At 40.1% G+C, this 20021-nt stretch overlaps 1 protein-coding gene across 6 annotated transcripts in view; it reads right to left on the bottom strand.

Moving 5' to 3' along the window:
* SNX25 (sorting nexin 25) overlaps positions 1-20021 on the bottom strand; it is a 142796-nt gene that overhangs the window by 41109 nt on the left and 81666 nt on the right. For all 6 annotated transcript variants that reach the window (XR_013352685.1, XR_013352686.1, XM_077848721.1 and 3 more), the window contains one exon: positions 2082-2263. Coding sequence is in view for 4 of the 6 variants with exons in the window: in XM_077848721.1 (XP_077704847.1) it covers positions 2082-2263 (182 nt within the window). In the remaining 2 variants the exon portion in view is untranslated. The remainder of the gene's footprint in view (positions 1-2081; positions 2264-20021) is intronic.

The raw sequence follows: 20021 nt of genomic DNA, 5'->3' as shown, positions 1-20021 counted from the left end.
AATTGGGGGGATTCAACTAATTCTGAAGACTAGGTTCTGAAGTAAAATTTATTGGTGATTCCTCTGGATCAAATATGATTAGGCTACAGCAAAACTACCCACTTATGGCCCCAAACTAACCAAAGTCTTACCTTTAGTCTAGCAAACCACCATAGACATTAGAAATCTGTAGTATTATCTGAGGCTTTTGGCCTGAAGCCTAACGGAAATGATTTTACTCTGAGGTTAAACTGTTGGAACAGCAATGGGTTGCTCCTTTCCTAAATATCTGGAGAAACAAGTTGAAATGGAGCAAAAACCAGATTAAGGCTACTTCTAGTAAATACTGCCAGATAACATACTGAAATCACACTGAGTTCTAAAATTATCTTCTTTTATGTTTCCTAAGATTTTCTTCTACCATAATATCTAAAACCACATCATCTTTTGACTAGGCAATAAGCCATCGGGTATGTCTTCCAGGTATTTATTTATCTCCCATCTCTACTGGATCACTTACTTTTCTATTTTATAATTACATGGGACTCTTTCAGAGCAAAGACTCCTCTTATTCCTTTTGTATTCTAGTACCTTGCACTGTAACTGAGAGATTACGGACCTTCGTTAAATGTCTGTTGACTCAATGAATGAATACATGGGACACAAGAAGAGAAATTTTTCTATGACAAATGTGGCTGAAAAGCTATTTAAGAGTCCAGAGGCTGAGAAGAAAGAGGAAGGAGGACAATATACAGCCTGCCAAATCCATTCTCCACCATTCACTTTGGACCACAAAGTTAAAATTGTAAAATGTTCACTTTGGACCACAAAGTTAAAATTGCAGATCTAATAGCAAAATAAACAGATCTCCAGCGGCAAGGGGACCCCTCTATAAAACAAGAGCTACTCGGGGCAGCATTTGAACCACTTGTACAAGATGTTTGCCAAAGAACAACTCTGGCTAGTGTTAGAGTTGGTCCAAGGTCAAGCATAAACTATGCTGAAGAGGCTCTCATGGAGACGGGCCACAAACAAGAAAATAGATCAAAGTTCATCACCGGAATGAGGAGGAAGGGAAAAGTCACAGGCATCTGAAGTCAAACCAGGAACTGAATGAGAAAACATCAAGAAACTAAACATCCAAATAGGTAAGGTTAGGGGCTGTAGCCAGAGTCAAATTATACTCTTGGTAGCCTCGTTGTAAGTAAATGCCATCTTACAAAAGAGAAGTTTGGAGACTGCCTTGAAGTCCTGTTCCCAAGTGGTACAAACAAACTCCTCAGGGAGTGCTGCTGCTGTTTCCCTCAGTCTTCGCATTCACTGGGTCTTGGAAGACACACTTGAATCCTTGAGAATAAGAGCAGGTACTGAGGTAGGGCTAGGACACTTCCCTAAGCTCCCTGATTTCAGGACCCAGTATCAGAGAGTCCAAAGTTTTGTTGTAAAAACAGGCGCTGACATATTATGGCTTCGTAAGAAAGCACTCAGATTGTGAAGCAACTAGATCTCGGTTTTTATCTAGTTTTGCCTCTTCCCACCTGCCTTAGGTAATTTACTAACACCAACTCTGTTTCTTCACCTTAAAATGGAAATATCGAGAAATTCAAATTTCATTGAATTGTAGTAAGAGCTAAGTAAAATAACTTACAAGTTGGTAACACCAACTCTGTTTCTTCACCTTAAAATGGAAATATCAAGAAATTTAGATTTCATTGAATTGTGGTGAGAGCTAAGTAAAATAACTTACAAGATACCTTCTATTCCATAGGTGGTTTGTTCTATTCAACTGGTAGTGCGTAACTCGACTGGGCCCTTGTAAACTAAGTGTGTGCCTCAGGGTGTGCGGGATGGGAAAATACACACAGGCACATACATGTACACGTACATATACCCTGTGCTGATCCATCCTACCTATTACCGTTCACAGAAGTCAGGGATACCAAGTAATACAGCTCTTTGACCCATAAAAGCAAACATGAGGGTCTCTGTTCTGGAACATATGTCTTATGTTAAATACCAAAAAGTTAAAAGATGGATGGGAGATTACGTGAACGTTTATAATGAACATGAAATGGTCAAAACAAGAAACCACAAAGTTCTACCTTCTGGCTTGGAGGCCCTTCTCCCTCATCCAAGGCCCCGTCCTCTTGCTGGTCATAGGCAGGGCCTCCCAGGATTCGGATTCTCTTCTCACACTGCTTCTTTGCCACAGTCAGTTGGTTAATGTACCTTTTCATATTCCTGGCCCTTAGGAGATCAGCTTTCATTGCAGCAGTTTCTTTACCTTGAGTGGGATGGATGGACAGGACCCAGTCAGAGGACAAGGTACAAAAAGGGGAACGTAACAACTCTGAATGAGACTGATGTCTAATGTGGTGCATTCTGAACAGTGGGTACTAAAGAAGAGAATTCATGCTAAACACACACACATATATACCTATACTCTCAAACAGAAGTACCATTAATTTCTAAATAAACCACTAAAAAATCCTACTCAGGTGTAAAACATTTTAAAAAACCTCCTCTGCACACATATACTCACAATCGATGTGCCTGTGTATATGTGTACTTAAATATCTTCGTATGTACACGTCATGTATGCAGAGGCATTCCTAAGCATGCAGTGAGTTCTCACTGTGTGTCAGGCATGCGCTAGGCATTTGGACTCAAGACCAATTGTTAAATCTCATGGGACTTAAAGTCTAGCACGGGAGAAATCCAAAGATAGTATTAGAAATTATGAACATAATACAGGCTATAATGAAAATGTACAGGTACCCTTGAGCTGCTTGACCAGTGTTTCTGACCCAGGTTTCCCTGAGCAAATTACACTCGAACAAAATGAAGGAGGAGTGGGATGTGACACACAGAGAGAGCAACAAGTACGAAAGTGAAAGCCTGGAGGCAGGAAGGAGAGCTTGGGAGGCCTGGAAGAGCCAGGGCAGCAGATGTAATGGGGGAGCTAGTGATCCAAAGTGGATGAGGAGAAGGCAGGAGCCAGAAGACACAAAGCCGTTTAGTCCATTGGGTCTTTAGCTCAATAGCACTAAGAAGCTTCTAATGGGTTTTAAGCAGCAGCATGTCATAAATGGATTCGTGGTTTGGTTTTGTTTTTACTTGAGAGAGAGAGAGAGAGAGAGAGAGAACACAAACCAGGGGGAGCGGCAGGCGGAGGAAGAGGGAGAAGCAACCTCCCCCCTCAGCAAGGAGCCCTACATGGGGCTCGATCCCAGGACCCCGGGATCATGACCCGAGCTGAAGGCAGACACTTAACTAACTGAGCCACCCAGGCACCCCTGAATTTGTATTTTAAAAAATTATACAGGAAGGATAAAATAAGCAATTGGAAAGCAAAAGACTGCAAGTAAAAAACCTGTTGAAGACCATTGCGGTAACTGAGGAGGCAGATGGTGGCCTAAACCAGCTCCGTGGCAATAGTAGGAAAGAAGACTGGAAGGATCTGAGAGTAACTTATAAAGAGAACCAACAGGACCCTGTGACTGACCAGACAGGGGAGAAGATAGATGGCTGAGGAATATAAAAAAAACAGAAGTATCCAAGATGTTCCCAAGTTTCTGCCATGAGCAGCCATGGAGGTGGCGGGGCCAATTATGAACCAGGGAACATTATTACAGAAGCAGGTTTATGAAAGATCTTGAGTTCAACTGTGGACAATATAGTAAATGATATTTGCCAAAGGTGGTCCCAAGAAGATCTCTCGGTTCAACTGCTCTTGTTGTCAATGTACTTTTGACAATCTCCCACTCAGAAGTAGGGTATGTGGTTTTTTTTTGTTTTTTGTTTTTTAATCCAGGTGAGTTTGTAATAATGGAGGAAGTGATGCCATGACTTCTAAAGCCAAATTGTAAAAGGCCACAGACTTGGAGCCCTGAGCCACCTGGTAAGTCTCTACTAGCCACGAGGCCTCCATGCTTTAAGGAGGCCTAAGCAATCACTGGAGAGATCTACACAGAAAGAACTCCCAGACCACAGACCTGACTGGGACCTCAGTCCACATTCAGCACCAACTTGGCACCATGTGCAAACACCACCTTGAAGGTGAAGCGTCCAGCCACAGTCAAGCAGAGAAGAGTCATTCTTGCCTGCTCAAACTGCCAATTTGTGTGCAAAAGAAAGGACTGTTTAAGACACTGAATTTTAGGATGGTTTGTTACACAGCAAAAGAACAGGCAAACAGAGTTGAGGGCATTTCCCTGAGCAGAGATACAAGGTGTGGAGTTGAGAAGTGTTGAGCACTTGATGGTAACTCAAGTCACAGGAGTAGGTGAGACAACCCAGGAAGAGATAAAATGGTCCCAGTACAGAATCTAAATAAATCCCACATTTACTGGTGAGAAAGAAGAGAAGCTGGCAAAGGAGACAGTGAAGGAGAGGTAGAAGGTGAATGTGAGAGTATAGTTTACAGAGAAGCCAAAGAAAGAATTTCAGCAACACCATATCGTGTGTTCTACTGCACAACCTAACTGGTCACCAGCTTTCACCTTTGCCTCCCCTTTGGTTTTGTTCAGCATAGCAGCCAAAGTTAACCCATTAACACATCGACCCACTCACATCATTCCTTTGCTTAAAACCCTCCCCAATACCCCCATTTCACTCATGGCAAACTGCAAGGCTCTTTTGAGGAGCCAGAAGGCCCTACATACTCCAGCTTCATCTCCTCCGACTCTCCACAGTAGCCACATGGGTTTCCTTATGGGCTCTTTCTTTTTTTTTTAAATAACAGCTTTACTGAGATACTCTTCACAGACCATACAATTCTCCTTAAAGTGGGAAATCCTCTATAGAAAGCAGAAGAGCAAGCTCACTTCAGAAACAGTAAGATTGTTTTAGGCAATGTCCAGGGCCTAGGTGACCACCCAGTAAATATGAATATACCTATGCAGGTAGATCACACCTTCTGGGGGTGAGTCAGAATGTGCTCAGCTTAGGTAAGAACTACCCATAATGAAAGAAGGGGCCCCTCAAGGTGGAGCCTAAGCAATGTTTTATAGAACTCAACCACTTCCCTAGGATGATCCTTACCTCGTTCATGTTCCACTTAGTCAACTTGTATAAATGCCTTAAAACAGCATCTAGGCAGGCTCAACAGAGTAACTGAAAAAACTTAGGTGAGCACCACAAAACACTATCTTTCAAAAGCGTTTTTTTCTGGTACTTAGCACAGAGGGTAATAGGTAGACTTCAGGCTAACAGACAGACAGCCATGTTCCATCGGGTCAGGCAGATGTTAGAGGATGACTTTTCTCTATGTGTGCTGAAGAGACGCTTCCATTTGACCTCGATAATAGTTTCCAACTTGTCCTATCCTTGGCTGATAGGCCCTGACCAAAGAGCTCATTAACTCCATGTTAATAATAATAACAATGATGATAATCTCAAGAGGAAAAATAGCATTTCAGAGTCCCCTTCGAGGGAAGGTAAAGGTAAATCTGCCCCCAAATTAGTCTTTCACAAACTGGGGTGCTTTGTGTGTGTGCCTAAAGAAATACATGCTTGTAACGGCTAATTTTTCAGGGGAAAAAAAAGTTTCATTTTTAAAACATAGCTTTAAAATCTAAATTTTATGCATATTTAAAATACTCTCAATTTTGGGAACAAAAGAATTGCCTTTTTATAGAATAAATCTAGGTAATAGTTTTTTTTTTTTCTTTCTAGGTAATAGTTTTAATGCGGGGTTAAAAATAAAGAGATACATATAGGAAGAAATTGACACACATTGATCAACAACCAAATTCTTCTCTCAAGAAAGAGTAAAAGCCTTTTCTAAAAGCACAAAAACTAGAAGCAAATTCCAAAAAGAAGGAAGAAAGAGAATAAACCTTCATCTAAAACCCAGCTGCAGGGCTGGGAAGAATATTCTCGTGTTCCACTTGGATGTCGTCGCCTGCTCACGTGAATACGTTCTGTTTGTTAAAGGGCAATACAATGCCATTGTCTGATCACAAAGCTTGTTGCTAACGAACTCCACAGCAGCTTGTTGCTTAGGCAATTTTGTTTATTTTTGTCTCAGAAAACTAATACCATGTTCAGTGCTAAGTGACTAACATGGAACTCATGCAGCCTATGTCCTGTTGTGCCAAAATCCTTCCAAATCTGGCAGTGCAGATGAATATGCTTTGTGACCTAAAAACCCATTCGGTCAGGAAATATTCATGCCAAGAGAAGTATGGGCAACTGGGTACGTGACAACACACGGTGGCCCAGCTCAGGCCAGACTCGAATGGCTGTTTCTCGGCAGAGCGTTAGGTAACAGTGTGTGTTGTTACAAACTGGTTAATCACACAAACGGTCTGACCTAGCTATAAAAAACAAAGGCCAAGAAGATAAACAGTGCTAGGTGAAACACTGGATGGCAGTGGCTCTTGAAACTGGTGCCAAGATGAACACACAAAGTGATAGAATATTCTAAAGCAATTAATTACAAATATTTACTGTTCTTCCTTCTGTATAGTCCACATTCTACTGAGATCGGAACAAAAGAAAATGGGTTCACTGGGTTCCTCTGCTGAAAAAAGAAATTCGGATTAGACTCTGGGTGAACGCTTTTGACTATAAAGTCATTACAGTAGACCCAGGGACAACATCATGGCACAGCTTTTTGCTTTAAAACTTCTGCCCATGATACAGTTCTCCCCCAAGCAAGTGAGGTGTCTTGCAGTAAAATACAAACGCCAGGGAGAAGTGTTGGGTACTACTTCTAATGAGGCAAACGAGGGTGAAGTAATTTACAGTGTAAACTAAGGAGACCAGAAATAGCACAAGTGGTTAACATGCCCCCACTTTCTTTTTCAGGTCCTAGAAAATGCCACCAGCACAGTATTTTTTCTTCTCTCATAGCACATTACCAAATCCCAAGACATCCCCTAATAGCAGCACTCTCGGCAGGCTGATTGGGGGAGTCAATAGATAACAGAGCAGGGATTCTCATCCTCAGCACTACTGACATTTTGGGCTGGATACATTTTTCTTTTTTTTTTTTTTTTTTTATTGGTGTTCAATTTACTAACATACAGAATAACACCCAGTGCCCGTCACCCATTCACTCCCACCCCCCGCCCTCCTCCCCTTCTACCACCCCTAGTTCGTTTCCCAGAGTTAGCAGTCTTTATGTTCTGTCACCCTTTCTGATATTTCCCACACATTTCTTCTCCCTTCCCTTATTTTCCCTTTCACTATTATTTATATTCCCCAAATGAATGAGAACATATAATGTTTGTCCTTCTCCGACTGACTTACTTCACTCAGCATAATACCCTCCAGTTCCATCCACGTTGAAGCAAATGGTGGGTATTTGTCATTTCTAATAGCTGAGTAATATTCCATTGTATACATAAACCACATCTTCTTTTTTTCTTGTAGGGGCTTGTCCTGGGTATTTGGGGATGCTGAGCAGCGCTCCTGGCCTCTACCACTAGATGCCAGTAGCATCCCTTCCCCCAGATGGGACAACCAATAAGGTTTCCGGACTTCCTCAAACACCCCGACACCCTAGGGGAGCAAAACTGTGCCCTGCACTCCCACTCCACAAACTCTGTGATAGTTAAGGAGATGGGCTGCACACGTGCCCCCGTCCCCTGACTCCCCAACATGTGGCTTTCCTCCATAGAATGCAAAGGCCTTCTCTTGCCCCCGCCCAGCCCACAAGGTATGGAATTAAAGGAGTTTCTCATTGGAGAACGTTGGGCCTTCACAGCGACAGACTAACAATCCTTTGAATCTTTCTTGTACATGCAAATAGAAGTTTTAATAAACCCCCCTTGAGAGGAGGGTTCAAGGAATGGGGTATGTATTTACCTAGGGAGTGGTCAAGTTTCAAAATGAGAAATGGTGCTTGACTTCTCAATGTGAAACTGAGAGCAAATCCCATTACCACACATTTTTTCAAAATTATCTGAAGATCACCTCAAAAGTTGCCCAGGAATTAAAAAATATATGTATTTATTTATCTTGTTTTTCAACTGGAGGCCGGTATGTTCTTTCTTCAAAAAGAAAAAATGGAATTTTCTTACCACATCAAACACCTGAATTTCAGAGTCTAAAGTGTCACTCCACTTTAGTAGAAAGCATACTTGAGGAATAAGCAGAAATCACAGCAGGAGTTAATGGCGGAAGCACTCATGTTACAATGGAGAAGACTACAGATATCTTGTAGTTTGACCTTGCCTAGCCTGGTCAGGTATGCTTATGGCACACTTTTTCTTCCTTCCTTTAAATGTCTCAAGTACTGAAACTTTTAGCACTTCCTCTGGTTTAAGGCCCTCCAACATGCTTGCAATATATTTTTTTTTCTTGCAATATATTTTTAAAGTAATAATATCATATCAACTAAATCCACACAATAAATTACCAGGAGACTCCTGCTCCCAAACTGGAACCATGAGCTGAACAGGCATGAGACACACTTAGAACATAGATCTGGCCCAATAATTTGTAAATTTTGAACAAGAGTTTCATAACATCTACCCACGTGAATGAGCAGTGCAGTGCAAAGAGATCAAGACTAAAAATCAGGGGATCCCTGGGTGGCGCAGCGGTTTGGCGCCTGCCTTTGGCCCAGGGCGCGATCCTGGAGACCCAGGATCGAGTCCCGCGTCGGGCTCCCGGTGCATGGAGCCTGCTTCTCCCTCTGCCTATGTCTCTGCCTCTTTCTCTCTCTCACTGTGTGCCTATCATAAATAAATTAAATTAAATTAAATTAAAAAAAAAAGACTAAAAATCATACCTGGGTTCAAATTCTAGATCTGTGTGTGATTGACTAGTTCTAGTTACAACAGGCATATTACTTAACATCTCTGGACTGGACCGTCATTTCTATAAGTGCAAGTGTTTGTTAGAATGTATGATGATTAAAGTTTTCTTGGGGTACTGGGATGGGAGGAGGACTGGCTATAATGTTAAGCACTTATACAGAGAATAGTGGAAGTGCCTTGAGCCCTTAGTCCCTTCAAGGCAGAGGACAGATGGGGACCAGGGAGCCAGGTAGGATGTCAGAGAAGAGCTAGCAGGTGCCAGAAGCTGCAGTCCTCACAGCAGGAGGGCTGGGCAGAGAGAAACCCTAGAAAGGCCCCTGTGGCCATGGGCTGGAGTGCCTTCTAAGTTTAGGTGATTCATAAATTAGGAACTGTTTGTATCAGTTTACAGCAATGCTGGAAACTCAGATCACATCAAAGCACAAGGAAGGACCCTGAGAAGCCCACTAGAGTCTATAGATTGGCTCCCTTCTTTCAGGCAGGGACAACTTTACCAGATCAGACAAAGAAGCTACATATTATCTTTACTAAAATAATTCCTAATGGAAATCATTATGGTTCTTATCAGCAACTGTGTCCATATACACATGTAATATTTTCTGAAATTCTTCTTCACTTCTACTTGATATATTCAACTCCAAAGCTGCTTACTTATACTCTAAAGAAGATTCACAACTTGACCAAAGCCTCCCCATCAATACTATGAGCATGTTACTCCCCAAGGTGTACTATTTATACTTTGCAGTTTCTAGCAGATTCAAATCAACATCATGGCCTTTGTAGTCAGCTGAATAAATGTTTCTCTTGAATCACCTTAACTATTCTTAATAACATTTCAGGATTCAGAACAGAAAGGAAGGCTTTAAAAAGGGAGCTAAATGGGATCCCTGGGTGGCGCAGCGGTTTAGCGCCTGCCTTTGGCCCAGGGCACGATACTGGAGACCGGGATCGAATCCCACGTCAGGCTCCCGGTACATGGAGCCTGCTTCTCCCTCTCTCTCTCTCTCTCTCTCATAAAAATTAAAAAATAAATAAATAAAAAGGGAGCTAAAATACTGGACTTATTCCCACCAAACTGCAGGGACAATTTAGCCTATGTCCCAGTAATACTTAGAATTCCTACGAATTCTTGGCCAGTGTCTTAGTTCACTCCGATGCCTATTACCACAGACTGGGTGGCTATAAACAACAGAAATTCATTTCTCATAGTCCTGGAGACTGGAAATTCAAGATTAGTGTGCCAGCATGATCAGGTTCTGGTGAAAGCCCTCTTCCATGGTGCAGATGGCCACCTTTTAGCCATGTCTACATGCTAGATGCAGGTAGGGATCTCTCTGGAGCCTCTCTGATAAAAGCACTAGTCCCATTCATGAGAGCTCCACTCTCATGACTTAAGTACCTTCCAAAGGCCTCACCGCCCAATACCATCCTGTTTAGGTGTTAGGATTTCAATGTAAGAATTTCGGGAGACATGAACGTTCAGACCATAGCAGTCAGCTTATTTCAATAGACTATGGCTCAACTACTCTGGCTGTTCGAATTGTAAGTAAAAAGCGAAAGGAGTTGGCTACTAAAATACAAACACTAATACATTAATGGCTCTTCACTATGTATAATAGTAGCTCTCAAAGTGTGGTTCCTGGATGAGTAGCATCAGCATTGCCGGGGAACCTGTAAGTAATGCAAACTCTTAGGGGGCCCACTCCAGATCTACAGAATCAGAAACTTTGGGGCAGGGTCCAGGAATCTGCATTGTAACAAGCCCTCCAGATGATCATGATGCACACTATAGTTTGAAAACCTCTGCTCTATAGAATTAAATCCGAAGTTCTTAGGATAGCTTATAAGTCTCTGTAGTACCAGCCTCTGTCTTCCTATCAAACTTTATCTTTTCATTACATGCCAGGCACCAGCACAGTGTCTCACCCGACAGCTATACACAGGAGGCCATTCCACAGCTATCTTCTTTGTGGACATGTGGTACCATCTATCCATATCCACCTGATAAGCCCAGAAGGAAATGAGGGCCATTCAATCTTTCCAACTCAACTCTGCTACTCTTAAGAAAAAGTCTTTCTTGACCTCTGTTCTGGGTAGAGGTGACTGCCCCACACATCTGTTCCACTACTAAATCATAAACATGCAACTCTCACTACATTTTCAAACTGTATTAGAATTTGGTATGTGTGTCTCCCTGTCTCCTTGTTAGACTATGATCTCCTTAAGGTCAGAAACAGGTTTTTGTTTGTTTGTTTTTTTCACTGTACAGCTATATCTAACATATAACGTCACTCAAAAAAGTGTTGAATGACTAAAGACCTACTTCTGGTGATTAAGACTTCCTCCAGAGTATATTATCCTCTACTGATATGAGGGGTCCTAAAAACTCAAGAATTTTCTCAGCCACTCAGAATCAGGGGAAGTGGGGTTGTGATAAAAGAAGAGACATTTGAAATAAAATATAAAAATAAGTAGGAATTACCTAGACAGAGTGAGATTGAGAGTAGAGTAGCATTCTAAGAAGAAGCAGCAAAATGGGCAAGGAATATGAGGCAGGATGAATCACAGTGAGTTGAGGAAAAAGAAATATTAGTGTGGAAAAAAGGAGTAGAATGGCAAGAGATGAAGCTGAAGACAGAAACAGGGGCCAGAGTAAGCAGGACCTTGTAGGTTTCATGTCTAAGAACAATGGGAAGACAATGAAGGGTTTTAAGCATGGAGACAACATGATGACATCTGCACATCTGTATTTTTTAATCATTGTGACTTCAGTATGAAAAATATAGGGGCAGGAGTAGACTGAACTCCTTCAGTGAAGGAGCTATACCATAGTTCAAGAGACTGGTAGTAGAAGATGGTCATGTAGAGAAAGAGAACGAGTTGAGATGTATTTAGGAGGTCAATCTGTGTGACAATAATGGACTAAATATAGTACATGATGTAGAAGGAATGAACAGAAATGACTCCTAGTTTATGACATTTGAATGGATGATGATCCTATTCAACAGGATAAGAAACAGTGTGATCAGTTATGTGGTACTATGATTTGGACATTTTCACTTGGAGGTCCCTTTATGATATTCAAATAAAAATATTGAGTAAGGGCAGCCCAGGTGGCTCAGTGGTTTAGCGTCTGCCTTAGGCCAGGGGTGTGATCCTGGGGTCCCGGGATTGAGTCCCACATCGGGTTCCCTGCATGGAGCCTGCTTCTCCCTTTGCCTGTGTCTGTGCCTCTCTGTCTCTCATGAATAAAGAAAATATTTAAAAAAAACCACACACACACAACACTAAGTAAGCAGCAGTAAATAAAAAGTAGAGCATAGAGGTTCTGTAGATAAAAATTTGGAGACTTATCAGCATACAGATAAGGGGAAGAGAAAACTAGCCAGGGAAAGGACAGAGGCAGCGCTACCTAAAAAAAAAAACCTTCCATGGTGATGGAAATGTTTATTCTGTGCTATCCAATATGGTGGGCACATATGGTTGCTGAACAACTGAAATGTGGCTGGTATGACTGAAGAACTCACTTTTAAATTTCTATTTACCTTTAATTAATTTAAATTTAAATAGCCATATATGATTAATAGCTCTTATATTGGATCACATAGGTATGAGAAAGTTAGAAACAAAATCTGAGGAACTCCATCATTGAAAGGCTGAACAGAAAAGAATAAGCAAGCAGAAAAACAAACACGAATGAGCCAGAATGTTAGCCAGGATAGTCAACAATGTCAAGTAAACTGAATGGTCAAAGAAGATGAAGAATGAAAAAAAGTTCACTGAAATTAGTTAGATGAATTTGACTAAACCTCCCAAATTTCATGACCAACAGCAGCTGAGGCTATCAGTGGTTAAAATTCAGGTCTTAATCAATATATTTGGCCAAGAGGAATGATAAAGTAAGGTCAGAGGCAAGAAAATTTTGAGAACTAAACCTTCTAAGACTAATTGTTTCAAACTGTTTAGTATTTATAAGTTTTCTCTAAGACCTTTCCCCCTAATTATACCTAATTTTCTTACTCATAAGACAAGGAGATGAGTTTGATAATGTGATTTTTTTTTTCTAGGACTATATTTCCTCTAGAATCATATCGGCAATTAAACCACTTTAGTTCTAATCATAGGAAACAAACTGAGGGTTGTTGGAGGGGAGAGGTGTGGGGGAGATGGGTTAAGTGGGTGATGGGCATTAAGGAAGTTATGTGATGTAATGAGCACTGGGTGTTACATACAACTGATGAATCACTGAACTCTACGTCTGAAAATAATAATATACTTTATATTAAATTTAAAAAAATTTTTTAAATTTCTTTAATTTAAAAAATTGAATTTAAACTTTTTAAAAAGGAAAAAGTAAACAACTGAAATTCTGTAAAATGTCAAAAATCATCTGATATCTTATTTCTTGAAAAGATAAAAATCTCACCCCCAAAAAGCCATCAAAAATCAAATTAAAATTTCTACCTTGTTAGGGAGAGTAATTTGTTCCCTCATTTATGATACACTAATCTACAGTGAATCTAAAACACATGTAGAGTTTTATGGGGATTTGCTACAGTTTGCTGAAACCTCAAAAAGCCTTATTTTAACCTTTCCTGAATATCCCCAGGCCCTCCTCTGTCATCCTGAGTTAACTGGTTGTTCTCTAAGGTCTCAGAGGGCACACAATTAGGTAATTTCTCCCAACCTGTTATATACTTTTTTTCTTAAATCTCCCAACCTGTTATATACACTTTTTTCTTAAATCTACTATTTTCACGATTGTATAACATTTCTTAGTTGTCAATGACTTTGACTGAAAAAGACTTGGGGCACCTGGTGGCTCAGTTGGTTAAGCAGTCACCTCTTGATTTCAAATAAGGTCATAGATCTTGGAATCCTGGGATCAATCTCCGAGTCAGGCCTCATGGTCAATAGAGAGTCTGCTTCAGGATTCTCTCTCTCCCTCTGCCCTCCCCCTGCTTGCTTGCTCTCTCTCTCTCTCTCTCTCTCAAATAAATAAATTTTTAAAAAGGGGACAGTGCACCTGGGTGGCAAGTCGATTGGGTGTCTGACTCTTGGTTTTGGCTCAGGTCATGATCTCAGGATCATGAGATGGAGCCCTGTGTCGGGCTCCATGCTCAGCGTGACATCTGCTTGAGATTCTTGCTCCCTCTGCCCCTCCCACTCATGCTCTCTCTCTCTAAAATAAGTAAATCTTAAAAAAAAAAAAAAAAAAAACTACTTGCCAGAAACATCTTTATATGTAACAACAAAACTATATTTATAGTACATATATATCACTACATTCATAAATAAAGTCCCCATCTCTAGGTTGAATCCTAAAATATTCTGAGGATCTTCCATCTGTTCATTCTTTTTAAAAACTTCTTCAGTTTCCCACTCACAAAAATAATGTGGAAATAAAGAGAAGCAGTGCTGGAAATGAAAGTGCTTATAATCGCACAACACAACCTGGTAGGTAGCACTGCTACATGGTCACTCTGAGATAAATGAGCACAGCCGGATTTTCTAGGTTTAAGGAAACCAATGCAGACAGGTGGGGCTTGTAGCAAGACTATTTAACATAAAGAGGCTTTTCCCTGATTCTTTGCCTGAGAGTATTTTCACTAGATCACACTATCCCTAAAATTCAGAGATCTCTAAAAACAACTCAACATTTGTGTTTGGGGGAGCCTTTAATGATAAAAACTTAACTTTCCTTGATGACTTTTACAGGGAGAAAAATAAACACACACATTTGTTTGAAAAAATCCATTTGAGGAAGGATATAGTAGCTATCTAGAACTAATTTTTAAAGTCACCTTGTATTTGCCAGCCACACATCAAAACCCCAAATCTCACAAATAACTACTTCTGTAAGACTCAATATATGTTACTGAATATTCAATTAAAAGAAAAAGTAAGGACAATGGGGAATGCTAAATGTGATCTTCCTCTTTTATAAAAAAGTATGAGCACTTAAATTTAACAACCTAATTATTTAAAATGGAAGCCACCTACAGTGAGACAGCAGATGATATTATGAGTTAGAAGTCACTTCAAACTGGTATACACTGTTCTCCAATAATGGAGAACATAGCATCAGTTCAGCAAATATACATGACTTGGAGACAGCATAAATAGAAGATTATTATCTCCACACTGTAACATGCAAATATTTCTCTGCAGGGTGGCATTCTTTCTCCACAGCATGAATCTTGGTTTAGAAATGTCAAACAGGTACTTTTTATTTTTTTATTTACTTAAAATCAATTAATTAACATATCATTAGCTTCAGTGGTAGAGGTCAAGGACTCATTCCTTGCATTTAACACCCAGTGCTCACATGCCCTCCTTTAATGCCAATCACCCAGTTACCCCGTTTCCCCACTCTCCCTTCCAGTGACCCTCAATTTGTTCCCTAGAGTTAAGAGTCACATGGTTTGTCTCCCTTTTTGGTTTCTTCTTATTTTACTTTTTTTCCCTTCCCCTATGTTCATCTGTTTTGTTTCTTAAATTCCACATATGAGTGAAATCATGATATTAGTCTTTTTCTCACTGATGCTAAGTGAAGCCAGCCAAACAGGCACTTTTCTATCCTCCTGTCCTGCAAATCCAGAACATCCAAGACCAGTCCACTATACACATTCCCTCTTTCAATGTCTTCACTGAGAAACCCTGAATGACCATCTGCGAGCACTCAATCTAAAGACGGAAACAATGAAGTCCTAGAGGAATAGAAGGATGTGTTGAAGTTTCATTAGGAAGCTAGCAACAGATGCTCACTTGAACAAGGTCTCCTAACTGCTGCCCTAGTACTGTTTCTCCTCTACCCTGACACCTCACCAACCTGAGGCAATGGGACAGTATAGAAACAGCTGCAGAGTAAAGTTAGATCTCCAACTTCTCCAGATAGCTGTTTCCTCGTGTGTAAAGTCAGCGGGTTGTACTAGCATGATAATGTCCCATCATCTGATCCTTCCTCATATCCAATCAGTCACCACATAGGCTATTGTTCCTTCATAATATTCCTTACCAATCCTATCCCTGTACTGCGATTATCTGGGTCCCAAACTGGAATATCTCCATTCCCAGACATTGCATCACCCTCCTTGTCGGAATATTCCAAAAATACTTTTTAAAGATTTCATAAATAGGGGCTCCTGGGTGGCTCAGTAGGTTGAGCATCTGGCTCTTGGTTTTGGCTCAGATCATGATCTCGAGGTCGTGGGATTGAGGCCCAAGTCAGGCTCAGAGCTCAGTATGGAGTCTGCTTGAAATTCTCTCTCTCTCTCTCTCTGCTCCTTCCCCTGCCTGGGTGCATGCTCTCTCTCTCTCAAAATAAATAAATTAAATCTTTAAAAAAATATTTCATATATAATCAACTTTCATTTTTCTATTACCATTTATATGTGATTGTACATTATATGGTTTCTCTAATCATGCTAGGGCTATAATGTCCGGAGGCACTAACACTGAAATGTTTTATTATAAAAATACCAACATAAATAGACTTGAATCATTAACCATGTCGTTTACCATAGCCTGAATAAAATTAGGAAGAAAATGTTTAATTATATAATCAAAAATTAATTTTTTAAGATTTAGAAAATGTAATAATTCAAATAACTTATAAAAATATTGAGCACTCTTTTTTAGTAGAATTAGCCCATAAAAATATAATGTAAATATTCTACCAAAACACTCTAGGGATATACAGAATATAAACTGAAAAATTAATTATAAAAATCTTTGTTTTGGTCACATTGACTTCCCCACATTTATATGCTACATGTGGGTACGTAAGTGTAAAAGTTTGCTTTGTGAAGCAATATCAAAGTTGGTTCTCCACACTAAGTTCTCCGGTATACATTCTGTCCTCTGAGACCAACGTGAAATGTCCCTCGTATGGAGATCACTTCTCCCAAACTCAGCCTATAAAGTTGTCTCAGGCTAGTTTTGCATACACAAGAAGCAGAGTCCTAGACTTTGAGAAAGGAAGAGATTCTCTGGCTTAACGTGAAACCAGATAAACCATAACTATCCAATTAGAACTTAGAAACAGAAATACATCTGATCAAGACAGAAATGAAAACCTCCAAACTCATTCTATGAGGCCAGCATTACTTTGATCCCAAAACCAGACAACGACCCCAACAAAAAGGAGAATTACAGACCTATATTCCTGATGAACATGGATGTCAAAATATTCACCAAGATGCTACTAGCCAAGAGGATCCAACAGTACGTTAAAATAAATATTCACCACAACTAAGTGGGATTTATCCCTGGGATGCAAGGGTGGTTCAACATTCATAAATCAATATGAAAGACCACATTAATAAGAGACAAGGACCATATGATCCTCTCAATTGATATACAGAAAGCATTTGACAAAATACAGCATCTTTTCTCGATTAAAACTCTCAAAGTGCAGGGACAGAGGGAACATACCTCAATATCACAAAAGCCATCTACGAAAAGCCCACAGTGAATATCATTCTCAATGGTGAAAAACTGAGAGAGCCTTTCCCCTAAGGTCAGGAACACGAAAGGGATGCCCACTCTCACCACTGTTGTTCAACACAGTACTAGAAGTCCTACCCTCAGCCATCAGAGAACAAAAAGAACAAGTTGGCAAAAAAGAAGTCAAACTCTCACTCTTCGCAGATGACATGCGGAGAACCCAAAGACTCCATTCCAAAATTGCTAGAACTCATACAGCAATTCAGCAATGTGACAGGATATAAAGTCAATGCACAGAAATAAGTTGCATTTCTATACACTAACAATGAGACTAAAGAAAGAGAATTTAAGGAATCGATCCCATTTGCAATTGCACCAAAACTTCTAAGATACCTAGGAATAAACCTAACCAAAGAGGGAAAAGATCTGTACTCAGAAAACAGTGGAATACTCATAAAAGAAATTGTAGGAACACACAAATGGAAAAATATTTCATGTTCATGGATTGGAAGAACAAATATTGTGAAAATGTCTATGCTACCTAGAGCAATTTATACATTCAGTGCAATCCCTATCAAAATACCATGGACTTTCTTCGCAGAATTGGAACAAGTAATCCTAAGATTTCTATGGAACCAGAAAAGACCCCAAATAGCCAAAGATATGTTGAAAAAGAAAACCAATGCTAGAGGCATCACAAAACCTGAGGTCAAGCTCTATTATTACAAAGCTGTGATCATCTAGACAATATGGTACTAGCACAAAAACAGACACACAGATAAATGGAACAAAATAGAAAATCCAGAAATGAACTCTCAACTCTATAGTCAACTAATTTTCAACAAAGCAGGAAAGAATATCCAATGGAAAAAAAGACAATCTCTTCAATAAATGGGTGTTGGGAAAATTGGACAGCCACACACAGAAGAATGAAACTGGACCACTCTCTTAGACCATACACAAATATAAATTCAAAATGGATGAAAGATCTAAATGTGAGACAGGAATCCATCAAAACCCTAGGGGAGAACACAGGCAACAACCTTTTTGAACTTGGCCACAGCAGCTTCTTGAAAGACATGTCTATAAAGGCAAAGGAAACAAAAGCAAAAATGAACTACTGGGACTTGATCAAGATAAAAAGCTTCTGCACAGCAAAGGAAACAGTCAACAAAACTAAAAGGCAACCCACAGAATGGGAGAAGATATTTGCAAATGGCATGTCAGATAAAGGGCTAGTATCCAAGATCTATAAACAACTCATCAAACTCAACACCCAAAAAACAACAATCTAGTCAAGAAATAGGCAGAAGACATGAAAAGACGTTTCTCCAAAGAAAACACAAATGGCCACCAGACACATGAAAAAATGCTCCACATCATTTGTCATCAGGGAAATACAAATCAAAACCACAATGAGATACCACTTTCACTGGTGAGAATGGCTAAAATTAACAATAAGAAACAACAAATATTGGCGAGAATGTGGAGAAAGAGGAACTGTTGGTGGGAATGCAAGCTGGTGCAGCCACTCTGGAAAAGTGTGTGTGGACATTCCTCAAGAAGCTAAAATAGAGCTACCCTATGACCCAGACTTAGACTGTTGGTGGGAATGCAAGCTGGTGCAGCCACTCTGGAAAAGTGTGTGTGGACATTCCTCAAGAAGCTAAAAATAGAGCTACCCTATGACCCAGCAATTGCACTACTAGGTATATTTAACCCAAAGATAGAGATGTAGTGAAATGACAAGACACCTGCACCCCAATGTTCATAGCAGCAATGTCCACAATAGCCAAACTGTGGAGGGAGCCACGATGTCCTTCAACAGATGAATGGATAAAGATGTGGTATACATATAGAATGGAATAGTACTCAGCCATCAGAAAGGATGAATATCTACCATTTATATCAATGTGGATGGAATTTAAGGGTACTATGCTGAGAGAAATAAGTCCATCAAAGAAATACAATTATCAGATGGTTTCACTCATATATGCAATATAAGAAATAGTGCAGAGGAGTATGGGGAAGGGAGGGAACTGAGTGGGGAAAAAATTAGAAAGAAAACCATGAGAGACTCCTAACTCTGGGGAAAAAAAAAAAAAAAAAACAGGTGCAGAAGGGGAAGTGAGGGGGGGAGTAACTTAAGGAGGGCATGCATATGATGAGCACTGGGTATTAAATTATATGTTAGCAAATTGAATTTAAATTAAAAAAAGAAATATATTTGATTAAAGTGCTCTTATAAAATAAGACTTTATGTGGTGCCTGGGTGGCTCAGTGGGTAGGCATCTGCATTCAGCTCAGGTCATGATCCCAGGGTCCTGGGATCGAGCTCCACATTGGTCTCCCAGCTCAGCTGGGAGCCTTCTCTCTCAGTTGCTCCCCTGGCTTGTGCTTGCTCTCTCCCTCTCTCTCCCTACCCCCTGTCAAATTAATAAAAATCTTTTTTAAAAATATAAAACTTTACTTATTATTTGGGTTCAATTTTATTAAGCACTTACCTGCCAGAGACCAGCCTAGACACTTGAACATGCAGCTTCATTCAGTTACTGAGTAAGTGCTAAAAATTCCCAGAAATTCCTGATTACTTTCTGTAGTGTCTAGCATGGCAGCCACACACTTAAACTAGTTTTGCCATGAGCTGAATTTTTAGTCTCTACCTTCTCATTCCTTTTTTAAAAAATAGCTTTACTAAGATACAATTCACACACTATAAACTTCACCCATCTACCCCATACAATTCAATGGTTTTAGGATATTCAGCGTTGTACAACCATCACCACAATCAAAATGCAGAACATTTACATCACTCCCAAAAGA

Source organism: Canis aureus, chromosome 15 (assembly GCF_053574225.1).
Source record: "Canis aureus isolate CA01 chromosome 15, VMU_Caureus_v.1.0, whole genome shotgun sequence".
Lineage (NCBI taxonomy): Eukaryota > Metazoa > Chordata > Mammalia > Carnivora > Canidae > Canis > Canis aureus.
Note: the sequence above shows the minus strand (reverse complement) of the source record. Positions and strands in the feature narration are given on the sequence as shown.